The 24624-nt window shown below is 36.5% G+C and overlaps 1 protein-coding gene across 1 annotated transcript in view; it reads right to left on the bottom strand.

Annotated features, from left to right (window-relative positions):
- The window catches only part of MAN2A1 (mannosidase alpha class 2A member 1), a gene marked incomplete at both ends in the record, with an annotated part of 172795 nt that overhangs the window by 121959 nt on the left and 26212 nt on the right, over positions 1-24624 (bottom strand). The window contains 3 exons of the mRNA XM_080697892.1: positions 8503-8674; positions 21286-21430; positions 23862-24116. Of these exons, the coding sequence (XP_080554018.1) occupies positions 8503-8674; positions 21286-21430; positions 23862-24116 (572 nt within the window). The remainder of the gene's footprint in view (positions 1-8502; positions 8675-21285; positions 21431-23861; positions 24117-24624) is intronic.

The following is a 24624-nucleotide window of genomic DNA, read 5'->3' as shown; positions in this document are numbered from 1 at the left end:
ACCTTGGAACCACTTGCTTCCAAAACCCCCTTCTTGCTCTATCTACGGAAGAAAACATGCCATTGTAATTCTGTATTCAATTACAGGTCCTGCCTGCTCTTCCCTGAGTGCTGAAGCCAGCTCAATCTTGCTCACCTCCTATATCCTTGGAGCCTAACACAATACATACTTGTTGACTGACTGGTAGAGCAAACAAGGGGAGATGAGGTAATATTTCAGCTGAGTCTTGGGAAATGAGTAGGACTGAAATCATCCAGTGCATAAAAGGGGGAGGTGGAACACACAAAAATTCCATAGCAGCATAAAAAAGCACGTGTACGAGGGTACCCAGGGGGTGGCTCAGTATGCTTAAGAGTAGAACGAGGAAGGAAGAAAAGTAGGGAGGAATCAGAGAAAAAGCCAGTCTGTATTAGGAAAAGAACTGTTCTGCACATTTTGACTCTAAAGTATCATGGAAGCACTTTAACACAGTGAGTTACACGGTCAGGCTCGAATGTGAGAAACCTAACTGTTGGTGAAATGGAGGACATGCAATGTGGCACAGCTGGAAACAGAGAGATCATCTGGTGGTCTGCACAGCAGTGCAACAGCAGCAATGGGGATGAAAATGAGGCGACGGGGCCCAGAGACACCAATGAGACAGAATTGACAGCCATACTTATTAGCTGGGCGACAGGAGAAATGTTACTTAACTCTTCTGCTTCAGTTTTCCCAACAGTAAAGTGAGTTGGATGGGATGCTAGGGAATTGACTGAATAAATACATGAGTGCTTAGAGCACAGTAAGCATTCATGTTAACTCTTGTCAGTACCATTACCCAGGGAAGAAGAAAAGAGTCTAGATTGAAGCTTTAGATCTGGAAGTAGCCAGAATAGTGAGTGATTAAAATAGTAGTGTGGGACTTCTGGGAAGATGGCGACCAAGAAAAGGAGCGACTATGAGTCCTGTTAACACTCAATCTCTACTGCCACAAAATCAGCGCATTTTCTAGCCAGAAAACACTAGGCTTTTTATTTTACTCCACTGCTTTATATATCTACCTTTATAGCAGTACTACACTGTTTCTATTATTGTAGCTTTATTAGGTTTGAAATCAGAAAATGTACATCTTCTAGCTTTGTTCTTTTTCGAGATTGTTTTGGGTGTTTAGGGTTCATGTTCCATGTTAGGATAAATTTTTTTCTGAAAATAAATAAATAAATGTATATAAAAATAAATAAAATAATATAAAATAGTAGTGTGGACAAGCAAGCGCAACAAAAGAGAAAAAGAGGAGTAGTGCCTACAGGTGAGAAAGCAGGGCACCTTGCAAGTGAGCCCCCAGAGTAACTCAGAGGACTAAAGCCATTTTGGACCCTGGTGTACTCAATGATCCCTCAGATAAAATGTAAGTGTCATTACGCTATAGATTCAATCCAAATCTGCATAGACTCACCACAAGACATGCTAACTTCTCATTGCTAACGTTCACAGTAGCCTCTGGTTCACTACCATACCAACCTGACCTGTATGTATAATAAATTAATCTGTATAAGCACATAATAACCCATTTTTCTAGGAAAATCCAAAATGTATATAAGCTTGTATTCTTATTACTAAAGAAAGTAATAGCAAATATTTTCCTGATCCCAATAAGCAAAGGTAGTTGAGGACAGGGTAAAAATTTCACTTAAATGCCTACCTAGTTAGAAAGACTAAGAGGATGCTTACAGATCAGATGGAAAAGAAATGAAAGCCAGTGACTGGGTGAAGATGCAAAGTCTACACCAACTGACGGCACCTCCCCCATGTTGTACATCCAGAACTTATTTCACACCAAAAAGTCTACATGGAGAAGATGGTGAACATGACAGTGTGCAAAACTCCAACCACTTGGGGTATTTCTGCATCATACACTGGCCTCAAAATCAGGAGCAAATAAAATGTAAAAATTACTCCAATGTGTTACAGCCCAGAGAGGAACAAGAGAAAAGTAAAATGCTGGGTGCTGGTTAAAGGAAATGCTAACGGTAATGTTTTAGCTGCTCTACTCTGAACATGGGTTCACATGTTGATGTATTATAAACATTATGTGGTATTTAACTTCATTTAGCAAAAAATGCCCAAATATGATGCTTATAATGTAAAATAAGCAAGCGTAGACAGAAAATGTGATTACTTAATCAAAGGAAGTTCTTTTAAATTCCTGGGATATATGTTACAAGCAGGTACCATGACTTACAACTGATTAAATTATTTGGGGTAGCATACATAAAACAGAAAAGCTGGATACTGTTTGCATGGATCTCTCTTTAGTTAACTAGGATTTTAATTTTTAAAGGCTTATAAAGCTAAATACTGCTGCCACGGGGGGGAAGGGGAATCAAACAAGTCATTGCTGGAATAGATTACAAGGATCACTTGTGTTGTTTCTCTTAAGTTCCCACGATCAATTGGTATTCTTCAGGGAAAATGAAAGCATAGATAGAACTCTGCTGGAATTAACAGGTTCTGCTCTGCAACCCCTAGCTTGCAAACTTAGGTACAGACATTTAATCTACAGTTCATCTTCAAAAAGGGAAAAACAAGCCATTTGCATAAGCATTACATCAGTTGTTAAAAAAAATTCTTCTGGTAATACCATTTAGTACAAGCTAAGAAGTTTAAACAATAAGAGCAAATCTAAGTCCTGATAAGTTTTTCCCCAAACTTATAGATGTTGTCTACATTTAGGTAACTAAGAATGTTTTGTTCAAGTAGTTAAGAAAAACAACTGTTATAGTCGTAGTTTTACAGATAACTTATGATAAATGAATAAAAGTAAATGATTATAGCTAGAAGGGAGAAAGAAAATTTTAACAAATCTTGAGCAAAAATAAAGTTGCAATACCACAAAGTACTGAATCAGAGGCAGGAGAGAAAATCCTTCAAAATAATCTTCCAAAACACAGCAAATTGATAATCAAGAAACTGAAATAAAACTGTGTCTGCACAAGAGAGGCTAGACTCCAAAACCAAACAACTGAAACTAAAACAAATAAAAGCAGTTGGTCAACTAGAATGTGCAGAAAACATATGTTGAAGAAATATATAAACTGATACTTGCAAAACTTAGAAAGTACATATACCTAGCTATAAAATTTGTGACAATTTAAAATTTCATGGATAAATATTTTTAATATTAAAAACATTTGAGCACAGGGTTAAAAAAGTTATCTTCAATGGAGCTTTATATAAGGAGGATTTTTTTTTTTTTTGGTACTGGGGTTCCTGGGAGCCCTTCTACCTCCAGGCTACACTCCCAGACCTATTTTATACTTTTTTTTTAATATTTGGAAACAGGGTCTCCTAAGCCAGGGTGGCTGGCTTCAAACCTGCACGATCCTCCTGTCTCCGCCTCCCAAGCGCAGGTATTACAAGTGTGCACTACCACGCCCGGCTTTAAGGAGGATTTTTAAAGACAAAATAAACATAAACTTTGTAACCAATTCTATTTAAAAAATGAAAACTCTTGAAATGACTTCAGAACTAAAAAATCCACGTTACCCAAGAAAAATATTCCAAGTGGAAAATAAAAGTTAAAAATAATAAGGCACTAATATTTACTGATAATTTTAAAATATGTCACCATGTGCCAGGCATGCACTAAGCATTTTATTTGTATTAATTCAATCCTTATGAAAACCAAATTAAACTAGGCCAGATGGCATATACCTATAATCTCAGAATACCTGAAAGGCTGACACAGAAGGATTACAAGGTTCAAGGCTTGCTTCAGCAAATTAGTGAGACTGTTTCAAAACAACAAAAAAGGGGGGGACTGGGGAGATGGGGGGGTAATACAGAGGCAGAATGCTACTGGGTTCAATCCCCACTATCAAAGAAAAGAAAAGGAAAGGAAAGGTCAGGGCAAGGAAGGAAGAAATGGAGGGAGGGCAGGACGAATAAAATAGGATGGGTATATAGCTGAATGGTAGAGCACTTACCTAGCCTTACCTAGTTCAAGGCCCTGGGTCAAATCCCCAATAACACACACACACACACACACACACACACACACACACACACACACACACACAGAGAGAGAGCAAAATTATCCATTTGACAAAAAAAAAAAAAAAAAAAAGAACTGAAGCATACTGGGCATGGTAGCAGCACACTTGTAATCCCAGTACTTGGGAAGCTGAGACAAGAGGATCTTAGGAAGACTCTGTTTCAAAATAAAGAAAATAAAGAATAGGGCTAGGAGTATAGGTTGGAAGTAGAATGTCCTTGGGCTCAATCACCAGTACCAAAAACAAAACCAAACAACACCGAAGCACAAAGAAATTGAGTAATTTGACCAAAATTAGAGCAACTAGGAGTTGCTAGAATTTGAACCTAGGCAGTTTGGTTCCCATGCCCAGCCTTTTCAAACTATCACTCCAAATTAGCTACCCTGAACAGCACAGATTAGGCTAGTAGTTATGCAGAACAAATGAATAAAACAAGATTGACAGTGATAGGAACATTAGTTATTAAAAGGAAAATATACTGTTACTTGTTAATGGGGACAGATAGAACTTAGGTGACTAAAAAGAACACTAGCCTGGGAAGGCACAGAACTTTGCAATCCCTGCCCCAAAGTCAATGTTCAGGAAGTATTAGATGAATGAATGAATGAGCAAGCAAGCTAAAAAATATGCAAACATATCAGGCAAAAAAAAAAAAAGGAAGGAAAATAAATTAAGAATAAAAGGAGCTAGGCATGGTGGTGTGCACCTATAATCACAGTACTTGGGAGGCTGAGATAGAATGATCTCCAGGTCAATACCCTAAACTCAGCAACTTAGTGAGACACTCAGCAACCTAGGGAGATCCTGTTTAAAAAAACAAAAAATACAACAGGCCATAAGTATACATTGGAGGTAAAACACCCCTGGATTCAATCCTCAGTATGACCAAAAATAAATAAATCAGTAAAAGGACATGACAATAGTCACAAAAAAAATTAAGTATAGTCAGTTCTGCTACAGAACTTGTTTTAAAAACTGAAATGTGTTCCAAAAGTGATTGATTAGATCAGGGGAAATTCTACATTGTCCCTGAGAACACTTGATGAAGGCAGATAAGTACACCCAGCTGAAGGAGGAATTCCTGCAGGAATACATGTGCACAGATCAACACCCACCAGCTCCCTCAGCCCATCACTAGTCACAGTCCACACCTGCTTCACACTTCCCATCCTATTTCATAAAACAAACGCACGATTTCGCTGCAACTCTCTGCCTACCTGCCTGACTCCCACTTACATGGGCAAATAAAGGCACATCTTTTTCAAGGTGAACTGACATACTCATTGTAGCGTTTATGCATTTCTTAACCAATTTAACACAGATAAAACTGGAATAGCATCTTAACTAGGTTTGTTTTGGGGGGTCCTTTCTTTTGTGTGTGCATGTCACTAATAAAAGTTTTTGAGTGTTGTGCCCTCATCCAATTTGTCCATAACCTCTAGTTTTACTGCATCATTTTGTATAACCAAGTGGTCTGTTATCGGAACAGTAATTTTGCAAATGCCTCCTCTCCAAGTAACAGTAGGAAGTCCATCAACACTGGTTATTTGCTTATTTATTTATTACTAAGGATTGAATCCAGGGACATTCTATCTCCGAGATATATCCCCAACTCTTTTTATTTTTTTAAATTTTGAAGCATGTTATCACTAAGCTCCTCAGGGTCTTGCTAATTTGCTAAGGCTGGCCTCAAACGTGCAATAATCCTGTCTCATCCTCCCAAGTACTAGGATTACAGGCATGTTACACCACACCTGGCTGGTCACTTATTAAGTCACAAAGAAAAACTCATAAAAATTCCAAAGAATAAAGAATATGTAATTCATCTCTGATCATAAGATATTAAAAGCCAGTTTTTAATAAAGTACAATTAAAAAAACTACACTTATGCCGGGTGTGGTGGCATACGCTTGTAATCCCTACGTTTGGGAGGCAGAGACAGGAGGATCGCGCTGGTTCAAAGCCAGCTGCACTGGCTTATAAGACCCTGTTTCCAAATAAAAAGTATAAAATAGGTCTGGGAGTGTAGCTCAGAAGTAGAAGGGTTTCCCGGAACTCCAGTAACACACACACATACACACACACACAAAAAAAAAAAAAAAAAAAAACTACACTTACAAGTTAAAATTATTTTTCTGAAAAACTCAAGTCAAAGAAAAAGCAATAAGTAAAATTACAGAATATTTAGGGAAAATACAATGATGGGAAAATTACATATAAGAATGTAAAATGTAGAACAGTGCTAAAAGGCACACAGATGGAGGCACATGTCTAATAATAATGAACAAACTGGCCCATCGCATATTAACAAGAGCAGATGGGAAGAATTAGGAAAGATGAAAGCAGAAAAGTAAATGGTAAAAAACAGTAAAATATAGATTCTGAAAGGTGTCAGGTGGGTGAAAACCAACAAGAGTAAAAGTTTAGCTAGTCTAATGAAGACAAAGGAAAAAAATCAGAAAAAATGTAATAAAAAAAGCAAAAATAACTACAGCTGGAATACATTCTTAAAAATCTAAACAAACACTGGGCGTGGTGGTGCACGCTTATAATCCCCGCGCTTGGGAGGTGGAGACAGGAGGATCGCGCAGCTTCGGAGCCAGCCTCGCTGGCTTAAGAGACCCTGTTTCCAAATAAAAAAGTATTAGATAAGTCTGGGAGTGTAGCCGGGAGGTAGAAGGGCTTCCAGGAACCCCAGTACCACCAAAAAAAAAAAAAAAAAAACTAAACAATCTCAGTAAATATAAAGTTAATATTCTTAAGAAAATATGAAATATTTGTTCACAAGGAGTAATGTTAGATTCACACAAACAGAAATGTGTTTTTAAAATCTTAAACGTAAGTCAGAGAATTACCTGGGGCGGGGGGTTGCCACATGGTTTAAAAACAGTTAATTTTTAAAAGACTGCAAGCCAATAAGCAGCTAGATCTGATAAGGATTCAGAAATGCTATGGTGGCTCTGCATCGCGTGTATGTGTGTGCGTGCCTGTGCACAGCTTCGTACGTTCATCTAAAGGAACTGCTAGCATTTCAACTTAAAAAGCTGAAAGTCCAGCTTATCTGAGTAACTGGAGGACTATGCTGTGGCGGCACATATCTGGAGTAGAAGAGTGGCTGGTCCCTTTGGCCAGTGGCTGCTCAGTTCACCCCAGTACACCAGAGCATACATTCTCCAATGAGTATGAGAGAAATCAATTCTCAGTGAACTATCTTTAAATGTTTATGACAATTTCCATTGAAATTCAAGCTTCTTTATGATGGGGTAGGAAGGACTTAATTATAAAGCTCTTTTGGAGAGGCAGCACAGCGTGCAAGGGCGTCTTTGGAGGTGGACAGCCCAGGCAAGATGGAATACCAGCACTGCCCGATTTGGTCTGTGTCCTGATCTGTAAAATCAGAATAATGACTGTACCTAATTCACAGAATTGTTCAGAGTATTACTAGCTGTAAATTGCAAAGTACTTAGAACAGTGACAAATACAGAAAGTGTTATATGAGTGATGTTCAGTAAATTAACAAAATCAATTCAGAGTAACATATTTCTGGGGGGGGGGGGTTGTGCTGGGGGTTGAGCCCAGGGGCATTTTACCTCTGAACTGCATCTCCAGCCCTATTTTTATTTATTTTTTTTATTTAGGCACAGGGTCTCACTAATTTGCAGAGGGCCTCACTAAGTATCTAAGGCTGGCTGTGAACCTTGATCCTCCTATCTTAGCCTCCCAAGTGTTAGGATTACAAGTGTGTACCACCACGCCCAGCTTATAACAATTCTTAAATCCTGAGGTAATTGGTGATCAGAAAACCTCCTGCTGCGCCATATTTTAAAAAATAATAAACTTAGGGATTTAAAAAAGTAAATGGTAAAAAATGACACTAGGGAGGAAAATAAAGGACCATTTACCTAAACTGTAGATTTAGGGAGATCTTTCTAACTATAACAGTGAAAGCAGTATTAATAGATTTGGTGCAAATGAGTAAGAAAAGAAACATAGTCAAATAAGTAAAATAAATTTTACATGTATGAGAAAATATGGGTTATTGTTAGTAATCAGATGCAAATTAAAATATCTTTTATCCATCAAACTGGCCAAGGTTTGCAAAAATTATTTTGTTGGCCAGTAGGCAGAGAACTTGGTATGTTTCTACATTGAAGACTGAAAAAATACAATGAAGCAACCTTTCCAGGGATCACTCTCATAATATGCTAAACAAACAAAAACCCTATAAAATATTAAGATCCTCTGACCTAGCAATTCCAGATTAAGACAAACTTTGAACATAATAATTTCAATGGGAAAAGTTTCAATTCATTTTTTCAGAGATGAATCAAAATCATTGAGAAAGGATATAAAGAAATATTTTAAGACTCAGATATTAAGCTAAAAATTCACTTCTAACAATTCAAAACTGTTTCACTATATAATTAGCCTTTACTATTAGATTTCAAAAAAAAGTTTTAAAACAAACCTTTTAACAGCTTCCTTCTTCTCATTATCTATAATATCCCACCATTTTGAAAGGTAAGAGATTTCAGACCACATAAATTTCCTCTTTGAGTCTTCTTCCAGCTTTATGACCATGTTATTAAAAATATACTGAGTGTTTTCTCTAAAGTAGTCATTGAAAGTCTTCAACCAACCTAAATCAAGACACAAATATACCACAAAGGTCTGATTCACATGGCTGATTTCAACTCCATCACATTCCATTGTATTACTTTTGGATACCCTTAGACGTTTTGTTCATATAAAAATGTTTAAAAATTTAACAAGTGTTTTCAGTTAATAAAATACCATTTATGTTGACATGACACTCAAATAGCCACTAACAATAAAGCAACTAAAATACTCTGAAAAACTGCACAAAAATTCATTAGAGAAGTGAGCAAAATAAGAACTATGACCCAAGGCCAAAAAGCAGTCATTTATACTTAACAACTAATTCAATTACTTATCTCTAGTTCAAGGAATTTTTTTTAATCTTAAAAATCTAAACAGTGCTAACAAGTTGGCAGTACTATTTCCATAATATGAGATCAAAATTGTATGTTCTTAATGCCACATCTGAAACTTCCCACCCATTAAATAAGCCAAATTCAGACAAGGAAAATAACAAGTATGAACTAAACCTAATAGCTAGCAGCAAAGCACTAAGGTAATTACAGCAACAACATGAATACTAAGAAGTAGAATTCTGCCCCCAAATAGGCATTTGTTCCCAAAGGCTGTTTATTATCCAAACTTTTGGAAGCACAAAAGAACACTAATCACACACCAAAGTGTACATCTATGTACAGTTTTTTCAAAGAGAACTTATATGTATTAACATCTTGGTTCTCTGATTTTTCTATTATTTCTCAAATATCCTAGAAATTTTGACTAAAAATATTAGTAATTTTACTTTAAGAAACATTTTGTGTGTGATACTGGGAATTAAACCCAGGGAGCTCTACCTCTGAACTACACCCTCAGCCCTATTTTATTTTTAATTTTGAAAAAAGGTAAACCTGCCATCTTACTCTCTTAGCCTCTCAAATAATAGGATTAACAGGCATGTGCCACCATGCCCAGCTAAGAAACATTTTTAACAAGTCCCACAGGTTGAAACATAGTCTCATCAGACAGACTATTAAAATGATCTAGGCAAAACATAGCCACAAATTTCACCTACTGGTGATAGACAGAGAATGCCCCCCCCCCAAATCACTTGTCCCTATCTATAAAACCTTATAGGATGAAGGGTTTCTATAAATCTGGGCTCAACAAATTCCAAACAAACATGTGAGAAAACTAAAGTTGTATAAGGGATGCAAGTTTGTCTGTCTATGAATAAGTGAACATTCACTGTATATTGTATTTGCTGGTGAAAAAAATATTTAAAAATAAAAACCTGCTAGGGCAGAGACGATAATACAACTGCTTTAACAGCTGAATATGTGCTTTTGAAAAGGGCACTGCAGCTGTGACTGTATTTATCCTTCTTTCTTTAACTCATCACTCTATAATTATTTACTGGGCACCTACAATATGAAAGGTCAGATGCTATGAGTCAAATATGAATAGTGTAAAATAATTCTCTATAGGAACTTTTTGATCTGGGGCACTTTAAAGCTGGTTTTGTCACCAAAGAATACTTCCTGGATAATTAAACTTTTCCATGTTTAATTAAAAGTCTGTACCATTAGTAAAATATCTCTAGAAATAGAGGTCTGCAAAGAATTCCATCTTGTTTCAGAGCCCTGCGCCAGGACCCACATCTGTATTCCCACAGAAAAGAAAAAAAAAATCCAAACTACCCTTAAATGGAGATACTAAACTCCTTTGAGTTTAAAAAATGTCAAATACTGAGAACTGAGTATGTGATAGAACACCCTGACAAATATTAGCTGTTATTATTATCCTTATCATCATCATCAGTCTTTAACTATCCTTTGCTCATCTGTGCAATTAAATCAAGTAAAGGGAAAATACAAAAAGGTATTTCCAACACTTAAATTTTAAAACTATACAATTAAAATATTTAAACAAACTGCCCCAAATCTTAGTTGGCCCACAATTTTAGTCTGCATAAAATTCACTCTTTGGTGCCAGGCGTGGTGATGCACGCTTGTAATCTCTACACTTGGGAGGTGAAGACAGGAGGATCCTGTAGGTTCAAAGCCAGCCGTGCTGGCTTAAGAGACCCAGTTTCCAAAAATAAAAAAGTATAAAATAGGTCTGGGAGTGTAGCCCAGAGGTAGAAGGGCTTCCAGGAACACCAGTACAACCAAAAAAAAAAAAAAAATTCACTCTTTGCCCATCACACTCAAGTCCTAACTACTATCTCAGAATGTGACTATATTTGGAAAGTGAGTCTTTAAAGAGACAATTAAGGTAAAATAAGGTCATGAAGGTGGGCCCTAATTCTACAACTGGAGGAGACAGGCCAGGAGTGGTGGCGCACGCTTGTAATCCCAGCATTCAGGAGGCTGAGACAGGAGGAGTACTGTGGTTCAAGAACAGCCTCAGCTACTTAGTGAGACCCCGTTTCAAAAATAAAGAATAAAAAACAGGGCAGGAAGTGTAGCTCAGAGGTCAAATGTCCCTGGGTTGTATCCCCAGACCCGCCAAAAAAAAAAAAAAAAAAAAAAATGAGGAGACAGGACACAGATACACACAAAAGAAAAAGCATGAGAAGACAGAGGGAGAAGACAGCCATCTAAAGCCAAGAAAGAGGGGCCCTCGATAGAAACCAATCTTGCTGACACTTTGATCTTGAGCATCTATCCTCCAGAACTGTGAGAAAATGAATGTCAATTATTTAGGTCACCACACAGTCTATGATACTTTGTTAGAGTATCTACTGCAAACCAATTTTACAGCCATAGAAAAAATTAGTGTTGTTGCTCTCCAGAAAATAAAGAGATTGAAGAGATTGCAGTAGGGAGAGAATTTGTTTTTATCTAGTACTATCATAATATTTAATATTCTATATCTATCTACATACTATAAAATTAAGCTGAACTCAAATGTATATATTTACACACCATGTTATCAATTTATATAGCATATTCATATATGTGTGCAACAAGAACCGTGTAAGTTAACTAAATGACTTTACTAGAATTACCATCTTTAAGACATCACATATACTCTTACCTAGATTTTACCCAAAGTCAAAACTAATCCCTGTCATTTTGCTATTAGTCAAACTAAAGAACTTTGAACAGTGGAATGCCTCTAAAATTAATAGAAAAATTCCAGCACACTAGCAAAAAAAGTAGATTTAGAACGACTAGCCTTTATAACTATCAGTAAGAAAAGGGACATTTTTAGAGTAGAACTTTATTTTCAACAGCTACAATTTGTTATGACCTAAGATGATTTCAAAGAGCAGTTTATCACAAGAGTTTTCATAGAGAAACCAGTGACTTATTAATCCTTTTGCCTTCAACAGTTCATTTGCCCTTCAACAATAATGCAGAAAATATGTCAAAGATAAACATGAGCTAAAATATAAGCTCAGAGATGTCAACTTAAAAGCCTCCCATAAAACTCATATATAATAGATACTAATACCACTGCAATATAGCACAATTAATGAAGAATGAACTGAAAGATAGCCTCTTGCAGCTTTTGATATTGAGTAATATAACAGTAAATTAGGTTTTATTACTCTTATACAATAGAGTAATCAAGTATTCCCTTTTGCACTGAATTGGGTTTTTCTTTTTCTAAATTACTGTAAAAACTACAATTGTATATTGACCTAAGACCAATCAGAAAGATAGTATTTCATGAAGAGTTGTATAGACTAAATTCTTATGACATAAAATTATATTCCTACTCTAGATTTAATAATCTTCAAACACTGAGTTGCAAGCTGATTTACTTAAATGGTCAATTCAGAGCTTCTTTCTTTCCCTTGAATACACTTGGAAATTGAACCAGGGCTAGAACAGCCCTAAGAATACCTTTCAATTTATTCTTTTTCACTCTAACAATCTACTACATATAAAAGTGATAACAGTTATTTTAAATAAGTCGGGAAATATCTTAAAATAATGAGTGAATGATTAGAAGTTCTATAAAAGCCAGGCGTGGTGGCGCACGCTTGTAATCCCGGCGTTTGGGAGGCTGAGATCAAGCAGGTTCAAAGCCAGCCTCAGCTGGCTTAAGAGACCCTGTTTCCAAGTAAAATATAAAATAGGTCTGGGAGTGTAGCCCGGAGGTAGAAGGCCCCTGGGTTCCATCCCCAGTACCACCCCCCCCAAAAAAAAAGTTCTATAAAGCAGGAATAAATCCATATTAAATACCATTATTTTATTTTTAAATTTAATTTCTAAAATAAAAAACTAATAAAGTGGAAACTTTGCCTATTTTCAACATATATGAACAAATAAGCACAGAAATTACTTGGCAACTCCAATTTGTGTTTTAACATTTGAACTCTCCTTTGTAGCTTGGAAGGTTGGGGAGATGTGATCCTCTTTATGAACACTGATCTTTGTTCTGCAGTAATTCACACAACCACCCTGAGCACCTGAGCAAGAGGTCTCTAGCCCTGAACCCTGGGCTTCAGAAGGATCTCTCCATTCTTCCTCTGACCATACCTCTTTCCATAGGATAAATTCACAGGGGGAAGAACTTGCCCATGACCTTCAGCCTCCCCTGCCATCCTGAGTATCAGGGTCTGGGAATCTGTGTCCAAAGGACCAAAGCTGGCTGCTTCAGTCTACCAAGGCCACTGTGTAAGTACTTCCTCATCAAGACACTCCAACCTGCAAGTGAGAACCTCCCTACCTCAGCAGTGCCCAAGAGGCTGCGGTTTGAAGTGCATATTGCACAGTGGTGTCTACAAGCAAAGCTCCTCCTGGTCTGGGGCAAGGCCAGATCTGGAAAGAAAGTTTTGGGAACTGGACTGTTCCCCAGCTGGCTATTCCCATATATACCACTGCATTCCAGCATTCCAGTGGGAAATTGTAAGCCTAACAGTCTGAACCCACACTTGGTCTTCTAGATCACCAAGGTGTTTTTCTATTTCTCCAGGCAGAAGGGGAGGATCTTTTTCTATCAAGCAATCTATTACTAACTAATCTATTTTTACTAACAAATCTATTTTTACTAATTAATCTATTTTACTAACTAATCTATTTTTACTAACTAATCTATTTTACTAACTAATCTATTTTTAACTTTTATATATTGAGACACAGCATTTGTTGGTCTCTTTGCACTTTTGGCCCAGATCCTACAAATTTTGGAAGTAGGCCTGGTACACGCTACAATCTAATTCTCACAGATCTAGCACCTGATACAAATCTACACAAACAAAAGCTCAGTAAATATGTACTTGGTAAATGATTTAAAACATCTAAGAATGCACCCTCCCCAAATAAGCACTGTTATACTCTTATGGTTTTAGCTGCTACAATAACTGTTTTTTAAATGAAAACATGAATTAACATTCAATAGTGAGAGGCCAACTTCTGGGAAAGCACAAAAAAATATAAGTAAAAGATAATTATATTCAGATAAGTAACATATTGATAATAAACATTTAAAATATCGAACCAGCCAGGCGTGGTGGCGCAAGCTTGTAATCCCCACACTTGGGAGGCGGAGACAGGAAGATCGCGCAGGTTTGAAGCCAGCCTTCACTGGCTTAAGAGACCCTGTTTCCAAATTTAAAAATATATAAAATACACCTGGGAGTGTAGCCCGGAGGTAGAAGGGTTCCATCCCCAGTACCACCAAAATAAATAAATTAATTAATTAATTAAATGTCAAACCTGAATTTGAGCTATTTCCATTTCAAAGTGAAAGTATTCTCAAATTTAAAAATACAAACAGGCTCACAAATAAATAGAATGCTTCCTTATTTTAGTAATTAAGCTATTCTCTAACAACAAATGATCAACAGGTTTCTTCTATCCCCATTTGACTATAACAATCAGTTTTATACATAAGGGGCAACATATAATCCTAACTGGTATTACTATTACTCAATAGGCTGCTGATTAATTTTTATTCCAAGGTTTCTCTTCTAAGTTAGGCTTGTTTTCCCCTCTGATAAACTGTGATGGAGTTTTAATTAACATTCTAGTTTACTCATTCAAATACCACATATTGAGTATCTAGTAAGGGCAAAGTTATAAAGCAGAGCCAGGTGAAAACAGATTCTATAGTGGGAATATGAACAAATGCGATGGCAATAAATGAAAGGCAAAGTCCTCCCAGAACAACAGAAAAGATGACAGGCTTGATGAGTTATCATCCGGACAGAGGAGAAGCATATAGAAAAGACACAAGCCTTGAAGGATGTATAAACCTGAGGGTGCAGCAGGCAGTTGGGTACAGCTGCACTGCGGGAATACATGGAGAAAATCGGGTGAGTAATAAAAACAGAAGTGGGGGACAGAGATTAAAGTCTTTTTCTTTCTTTTTTTTTTTTTTGTTGTTGTTGTGGTGGTGGTGGCGGTACTGGGGATGGAACTCAGGGGCATTCTACCTCCGAGCTACAACCCTAGCCCTTTCCTCTCTCCGGATTTTTAGTCTTTATATAAAAACAGGGTCTTACTGTGTTGCAAAGGGCCTCACTAAGTAGCTGAGGCTGGCCGAGAACTGCGATTCTCTTGTCTCAGCCTCCCGAATGCTGGGATTACAAGAGTGCACAACCACACCTGATGAGATTAAAGTCTTTTAAAAGAACTTAAGGTTTTCAGATGTGCCAAAGGGCCTCACTAAGTAGCTGAGGCTGGTCGAGAACTGCGATTCTCTTGTCTCAGCCTCCCGAATGCTGGGATTACAAGCGTGCACAACCACACCTGATGAGATTAAAGTCTTTTAAAAGAACTTAAGGTTTTCAGATGTGCCAAAGGGCCTCACTAAGTAGCTGAGGCTGGCCGAGAACTGCGATTCTCTTGTCTCAGCCTCCCGAATGCTGGGATTACAAGCGTGCACAACCACACCTGATGAGATTAAAGTCTTTTAAAAGAACTTAAGGTTTTCAGATGTGCTTTCAAAAATGTTGGTAAAGAGTACACTAAAACGGTAAAACAGAAGCAGAGAAATGGGAAGTGAGACCATTGCAATAATTCTGCTTTAAAAAAGGTTATGAATTGCAGTAGAAACAGACCAGGGAAATAAGAGGCCAACGAGGTGAAATGAAGTGAATTTAGTAATCCACTAAAGTTTCCAAGAGAGATGAGGAGAGCCAAAGATGAAGGTGATGCTACCAAAAACCTGTAAATCTTTAGAAACCTCTGAACCTGCTGATTCCTCTAAGTGCTTTCTTAACTCAGGTTTCCAAATGAAGCAAGCCTATTTTACCAGGTGACTCAGTGTCAACTAATACCTTTCTAAGCATATCAGTTTCACTTCCATTAAGTTGAGATACAGCACTTTTTAAATCCACGGGAGGTTCTGTCATTGGAAATTTTACCCCACACCACAAGAGCCTATTTGTATTACCATTAGGACAGGACAACTGAGATTTGGTTCAGCCTACAGTTGTATAATGTCTAACTGTGAGTCCTTATTCTGTTGCCTTACTAAGTGCCCTTTAAAAGACATGCATACCTTGATATCTGATCCCTGCAACTGTGAGATCAGCCTCCATAATAATTTCTAAATCTATGCTAATGCTAGCCCCCGTCCTTATTAAGGTTCCCATCTGCGAGCATCTATTAACACCAACTGAGGATGCTGCAGGCCTAATACGCCTGCCCCACACAGAGCTTTGTTGCTTGAAACAATGAAAAGTATATATAGCATGAGAGACATTGTAAGAAGGAAAAGAAAAAGTAACTTCCTTTGATGAGCTACTCTTAGGGCATGTGAAGGGCTATTTAATCCTATGGTCAGACATGCTGGGCAAATACCCAAAGTTTTTAAAGAACTCATTTAAAAAAACGGCTGGAAAATAAAAGAAAATTTTAACAAGCACGGAAAACACTGCTTCTAAATCACTTACCTGTAAAAAATGTAGCAATGAGGAAAACCATTCACCATCATGTACTAAGGTAGTATTTTGAGACATCATTTTAATAAGAATATAAAAGTCAAAAGAAAAGAAGAGAAAATAATATGCAAGATAAAGTCATCGGTATGATTCGTGATACTAGAACAGATGATGTCTGGCATGGCAATATTTAAAACTTTCCTTCTAGATGCTCTGCCTGTGGTTTCAAGCAAAGCAGCTTTATTTTACTAAAGATCAGAGTCCTGGTTCTAGAGCCAAGAAGGCTAGGTTGAGTTCAAACCCAGTTTTGCCTATCTCGAGGCTCTTTTCATATCTATGAAACAAGGGCAATAACAGGCCTCTGTTATCAAGTTGCTATGAGAAGTGGTGAATTTAATATATGTAAAATCTCTATAAAAGGACATGGAACATGGTAAATTCCCCATGACCAATGAACTGGTGAGCTCTGAAGTACCCAGGCTTGCAAGACAGAGGCCACTGAATGAGGGAATAAAGATATGTTTAATGATGACTCTCAGAGCCACTGAATAAAGTGTTCCTCAAGCAATAGTCTAGCAAAAGCCCAAATCATCAGGACCCTCAATTCACAAATTCTAGGTATCTCTTAAAAGGAGAATTCTAGCCAGCCATGTGATTACTTGGTTCTTAAATGCTATCACTCTCTTAACAATTCAGGTTGTCAGATGAAATACAAGATGCCAAGTTAAATTTGAATTTCATATGAAACATTTAGTGTAAGTATGTCTCGTGATATTTGGAGTCAGTATATCCATGTACTAAATAACTATGCATTGTTTATTGGAAAATCCAAGTTTAACTGAGTATCCTGTATTTTTATTTGCTAAATCTGACAAGTATTAACAATCCAAGGTCTAGATAAATGTGCTAAGTTGGCAAATGCCCATAAAGCAAAAAGAAAAGAATTATCTGAGTATGTAAATATCTTAAGCAACAGTATGGTAAATAAGCATGGATTTTGCAACCATGCAAACATGAGCTTCAAATTCACCAGCGTCCCAGAATTAATAATTGACAGACACTGGAACAAATCACTACATCCCATGTCAGCCTCACTGCCCCACCTGCTACATAAGGTTTAGTTTACCAGTTCTTCCTCATACAGTGTGGGCTCCAGAAACGCAAATTTCTAAACACTGTCAAAACCAAATAATTCACTCTTTCCTTCGTAGCTAAACCTAAGAGTGTAACTCCTTAAACTGTACGCAGACAAAACTTTCCCCCTACTGATGGGATCATTCCTATGAGTACCTTTCTTTGGCAACCAGACTTCTGTCTCAACTATCTTTCACCTAAGTGGATATTAAATTAAAGTATGGCTGACCAGAATTTTCAAACACTGTACTTTATATTTGAACAGAAATTTTGAAAACATTACCACACCATGATTTCCTCAGGTTTTTATTCTGTACTGTAAACTTTTTGAGTATGAGGATTCATAAATTCTTTTCATATTATTATATAATACTAAGTCTTTATACTTAGTTTATTAAAAAACCCAAAAAATCCCTCTCACTCGAGTCAATAAAAACATTCTTCAAAAGAACTGCAAATGCACAAAGAAAATTATTTTCCAGTATAACTTGTAGAACTAGGTCTTCTTACTATTTTAAAGTCATATCACAGAAGGGATTATTTCCTAATGTTCATTTTACAAATTGCTTAACTACCGATATGATGTTCAAACTTCCATTTAGTGTACCTTTATCTTTTCTCTACACACAGATTTCTTTGAAGAAAAATTAACTAAAAATTTCAGCAATTTAACTAGTTGGAAGAATTAAGATTGTAGATACAAAGGTGCTATAACTGTATTTTATTCAGCTTATTAAATACAACATGAACATGTATCAATCAACTAGCATTTAATTTCATGGTCTATGATTCAAAACTTTTTTAAAAGCATGACAGTACGAAGTTATCAGCACTTTCCTAATAATTCCTTTCTGATTTTTAACTCATGTGAACTATTTAAATATTGTATGACAGTTATAATCTGTTCTTACAGACTGGAAGATGACATAATTAAGAATTATATTAAGATACAAACATCTTGAAATTTACCTTTTCTTACAAAACATTATCTATCTAAACACAGCAACTTTATTTTATTAGGTCAGAGGAATAAATACAAAAATCTTTTTAAAAAATTTTTTCAAGTCAGGCATAGTGGCACACTCCTGTAATCCTAGTACTTAGGAGGCTGAGGCAAGAGGATTGCAGGTTTGAGGACAGCCTCAGCAAGTAGTTGAGGCTCAACCTAGTGAGACCCTGTTTCAAATAAAAATAAAATAGGAATAAGGATGTAGGGCTGGGGGTGTAGCTTGGAGGTAGAATGTCCCTGAGTTCAATTCCTAGTATTACACACACACACACACACACACACACACACACACACACACACACACATTTCTAGCCCTAACACAAATCCATTGATGAAACAAACTACCCAAGCTTAAGCTTGTTTTAAATTGTTGCTGAAGAAAATGCAAACAAATATCTATAAATCTCATTTAGAAAGTAAATTGCCTAATTGCACCATTCATTTAAGAATATTATATAAAGATGTCCCATTATAGTCTGTTTTTAACTTGAAATGTACATACAAATAATTTTCTCTTTTCCCTGAATGAGTTATTTTCATATTTCAAAATAATCTATTTTATCAATATCCTGTTTTTGTCAAGGTATAGTGAATTATTTTTAAAAGTCAGCTGGTTCTTTTCTCTATGATTTGCTTGATGGCAAAAATCACTTTTGTTTTAAAAGGTCTATTTCTGACCATTATTTTTAACTCAAGTGGAAAAGGGCTTGAGGGGAAGGGTCATTAACATCTTTTACTAAGACAAAAAGATTCAACTGTGGTTGCTAGGAAACCAACAGACAGATTCATTTACTGCAGTCAAAGAGAGTTAGGGATGTCTTCTCATAAAACCACATACTAACTACAGCAGGAACCATACTGCAAACAAACAAACCATAAATCTAAAGGAGAAGGGTAATGCCTGCCCTCAAAGAACTTTAATTATCTGCTATACATACTACATCTTAAGTATAATTTTTTTAAAACAGAAATAAGTAGGCATCAAAAAGAAAACAGGTCAAGGAACAAGTCACATGTTTCACTCTGGTCTGGAGAATTGCACCATTAGTTCCTGGCTTAACTAAATCATAAGGCACAGTGCTCTTTGCCAGTTTCTATCCTCTGCATTCCACACACAGCAGTTAATAAGGCAAAGTCCCAACCTTACTGAGCTTACATTCTGGAGAGCAGACCAAGGAAAAGTGCTACAAATATCTACATCTTTGTATGTGCCCAAGTGAGGGCGGTATGTACAGCATGAGCAGGTAGTGAAGGGGTAGGAAGACACGTCAGATGTGGCTTACATTTTAAAAACTATATGCCCAGAACTGGGCCAGGCAATGAGACCAGAGTTTAATAGGAGACACATGTTCTCTGCCACGTGTGTTTACTCTAGTGGACACCCATGTAAACTGCAAGGAAGCAATGTGGTGTCCCTTACTACCTGTATAACCTTGGCAAGCTGATAACACCTTTACCATGAATAATGGCACAAACTTTGAAAGGTTACTGTATGCCTAAGATGCTTATAAAACGTTTGGCACTCTGCCTGGTAAGCCACACATTTTATTATTACAGTTAAGTGCCCATGTTATAAAACAATACATGAGACTGGTAGAAATTAAGAATGGTAGGGGCAACAATAGTAAATTGCTTTAAAATTTAAAAAGGGAAAAGTAGGCTAAGGCCATGCATACTGACCTAAAGTTGCAGTTTATATTATAGAAAAAGAAGCACATGTTGATCTAGTGGAAAGACTCTAAGTAGAAGGTAGATGCATGTTGGCTGTCAAGAAAAAAAAAACTCAAAGTAATGTGTGAACAATGGTGCTCTGACAATAAAGACAAATTGAGATTTGGGGGAAGGTAACAAATAGAAGCATAATAAAGTCTTGTAAAAGAAGTCTTCAGAAATATATTCCAATAAAACGCTACAACTAAACTCACTGGGCATTTAACTTTGTGCTGTGTACTCACACCAACAAAGATATACATCAAATCATTTCCCACCACACTTGTAATGATCTGTCCCATCTTGAAGGAAAAAGATCTCTTGCCCCAATAAATAAAAGTCTTCATGCAAAATAATAATGATCATGATGACAGCTACTTTTGTGCCGTCCACAGTTCCTTTACATTTCAGCCTATGAAGAAGACACTATTATCTTGATTGTACCAAGAGTTAAAAACTTAGTCTCAGAGGTATTAACGAGTCTAAAGTCATCTAAAAATGATAGATACGATGAGGATTGATACCTATGTCTGCCTGACTGATGCCCATGACCACTAAGGTTCCTAAACCTCTTCACATTGCTTTCTCCAGTGCTAAAAATTCAAACTTCCTCCTGAGCACCCTTTTAAAAACAGTTTACAGATAAAAAATAATTCTACCATGTAATATTTTACCAAAAATAACTAAAGTGAACTACTGGTATCCTTAAATGTGTACAACTTTCACCCCCAAAGCTAAGCACTTCTTATGTTTACCACTAATTCATACTGCACAAATACCATCTTTGAATGACACACAAAACAATGTAACAAAAAATATATAAAAGAAATATATTACATTAAAAGCCAGAGAATAATATCTCAAACATGTCAGAAGCTCTAACAAATTCTCATTAAAGGACTCTAGACCTAAAGGAGCTTGATAACCACTAGCTTTTTCTGAAGTGCAAATTTTACCTGGGTCATTATGGGAATGAGGCACCACAAAGACTTTAAGGGGCTCATCGTCCCATTCATTAGGTGCATACTTAATGTCAAATCCTTGCTTCCAAACTCCGCCATCTGGATTATTAAAAGGAAGTAGATCATAAACATCCAACATCTAAAAATATAAAAAATTAAAATGTAAGCATTATTAATTTACACTTAATGTTATAAATATTTGCTCAAAATTACTCATTACTATACTATACATATTTTACAAAATAAAATTATTTTTGTAGAAATTAAAAAATTCAAGGCAGAAAACATTTAATTATTATTCAAAGGCATGAAACGCTTGTTATGCTGTAATAACTATCCTGATAAATAATCCCCTCCCCTCCTCAATCTGCTTCTAAAATAATTTCTTAGGGTTTTTTTCCCTACTTTACTTTCAATGCAATTTAATAAAAGTTATAGGAACAAACAAAAAAGTTTCTCATGAAATTTTATTATAACAAGTATTTGAGTATTAGCAAATACAGTACTGAAAATAATTTTTTACTTTGTGTTGTCTTTATTTTATAATTAATCTCATATTTTTAAATTATATACCTGAATGATAATGCATCTACTAATTAAATTTCTACCTAGCATATGTCATGTTTATCTTTTTTATTCTAAAAATAAATTGTAACAGAGTGAGTCAACCACACACAATCACTTAAAAATGGAGGAAATTTTTTTAAAAGATTTAGTTTTTATGTATTCAAATGGTTTTTACAGCCAGGCTACCCGATTCCTTTAGCCAAGAATTGGAGGTCAGCCTTGGGAAACATACTCCATCTCAAAAGACAAAATTGTTCTCTACCTTTCTGGGACAGTGTTCCTTTTAGTTAATAATTGACTTGGACACAGAGGGAAAAACATTGGCCCCTCAAAAAAAAAAAAAAAAAACCCTAAAATTTTACTTCTATTCTTTGTGTTCACCATAACACTAAATGTGACAAAGAACACAATCATTTATAAAAATTAACTAAACTTAAATTTATTAGTCTGCAAAAATGACATCTTAATATGTAAACAAGCCACAAAATTTTTTAGATACCAAAAAAATTACATCAAATGATTAGAAAGCATTTAAGGCAGCAACATATTTCCTGCTGTGGAGATTGTACCTTTAATACATTTTTTAAAATTCTTCCAGGATAAGCTAACAAATCTTCATGAATCGGCTAGACAGGAGGAAGCCTTAGCAGTCTCTGCCCTCTCTTGGGCCCTGCAGTTCTCCGAGTACCCTCCTGCCTCGCTCTCACTCTGCCTGCATTCACTGCTGCTTTATAAGCTCTTTTATCCAGCCTAGATTTAGATCACACATACGGAAGCAGAGGGTGCTTTTCCCTTAGCATGGTGGACAAGGCCAGGTAGTTAACCAGTACTCGATAAACAACAAAATGAGGCCAAGCCTCACAGAAACAGGTATCGTGCAAAGCACAGGCTTCTGATGCTGTGTGAATCTGGCTCCAGTGAAGACACAGGTACAAGGCCTGGCCAGCTCCATTGTCCCCTGCTTCCAGCTCTGCCTGTGAGCCATGGCCTCAAGATCTTATCATGCTCTGTGCCTCCAGGAATTAGTGGAAAATGTCAGTCTGAAACCAGCATGTGCATCACTATCAACAAGATGTACAGTAAGTATAATGTGAGACTATAATGCGCCAATAAAAGTATATTCTTAAAGAAAAGTAATAAAGCCACGCTAAAGGCCAACTAACTTTGTCCAACTTTAAAATATTCACCTCTGGGGTCCTTCCCCAAAGTTCTAGTTTCTGGTCAAATACACAAAGTTAAACATAGTCCTCTGCTCATCTGCAGAGCAGGGCCAAGATTAGTGACACACTGAGGGCTTATCTTGAATGCCTTTCTGACTCTGGTTTTCAAGTCCATACCCTCTCCTCTAGAACAGCACTCTCCAAGTGAAATGTAATGCAATTCAATTATGTGATTTTAATTTTCTAGTAAAAGGAAACAATAAATTATTTTAATGGTATATTTTATTTAGCCAAATAAATGGGAAAGATTATGAACATGAATTGATAAATAACTGAGATTTTTTTACATGCTAAATCTGAAATACTTTGTGTTTACATTACACATTTAGAGCACATCTCAAATCAAAGTGCTCTGCAGCCACATATGGACAGTGGCTTCCACCCTGAAAAGCACAGCTCCACCTATCACCAACAGAAAAGACACTCTGTTAAATATCTAACCCTGTGTCGTATGACAACAGAAATAGTGACCACTGGGTTTTTCTCATGTTCTCCAAAGGAATGTAAGAAAATCTCTGGCAAAATTAAATTTCAAATGGTTTTCAACCATTACAGAAAACCAGAATGAGAAAGCATATGCCGAACCATATTCAAAAGAAAACTGAAATGCAAAATTAACAGAATTTTATCAGTAAAAAAAGATCGTAAGGATATGACTAATCGGGTCACCTTGTAAAGAGAAACTGGAGTCCAGAGCTAAACAACTTACCAAGTAAGGACAGCAGAACAAACCTAAACACAAAACAAAACAGCCCCATGGTTATTAATGAATGTCTACATTACCTGTACATCTGATTGCTGACTTTCCATTTCTGAAGCAAATACACAGTCCTCAGGGTCAACCTGAAGGGACAACTGTGATGGTAGAAGATGTGAGCCAGGACCCTGGCTGAAACTGCCTTGTGATCTTTTCGGATCATCCTCCACAGACTCACTCAAATTGATGACCGAGTCTCTAATATTTAAGATGATATCATTATTCTCTGCTAGCAAACGCTCCAAATGATCTATTTTTTCTTGTAACATTGAGATCTGGCCCTATAATAAAAAAAAAAAAAGAAAGAAAGAAATAGGCAACTATATGAAACACTAATATAGATCTGCTGAGGCACACTTTTTTTTTTCCGGTCTGGGGATAGAACCCAGAGGAATTTGACCTCCGAGCTACACCCCCTGCCCTATTTATTTTATTCTTTTAATTTGAAACAGGGTCTTCAGTAAGTTGCGGAGGGCTTCATTAAGTAGCTGAGGCTGTCTGTGAACCACTATCCTCCAGTCTCAGCCTCTCGAATGCTGGGATTACAACCATGTGCCACCACTCCGGGCTCCAACATATTCTTTTCTTTAAAAAATTATGTGGCAGCCCAAGAGGGCAGGCCATGACACTCTTCACTTTCCACTTTTCTAAGAAGGATCACAGAAAGCATGAACAGCTGGCATGATTAAAACAACAATTTACAGCAGTCTTCTCCACATCTAAAAACTTTGTACAACCATACAAAAGATGGATCAAAATATTTTGGGTTATATTTTCTATTACCCCAAA

The sequence above is a fragment of the Muscardinus avellanarius genome (assembly GCF_963383645.1).
Source record: "Muscardinus avellanarius genome assembly, chromosome: 1".
Classification (NCBI taxonomy): Eukaryota; Metazoa; Chordata; class Mammalia; order Rodentia; family Gliridae; genus Muscardinus; species Muscardinus avellanarius.
This window is presented reverse-complemented; position numbering and strand designations above follow the sequence as displayed.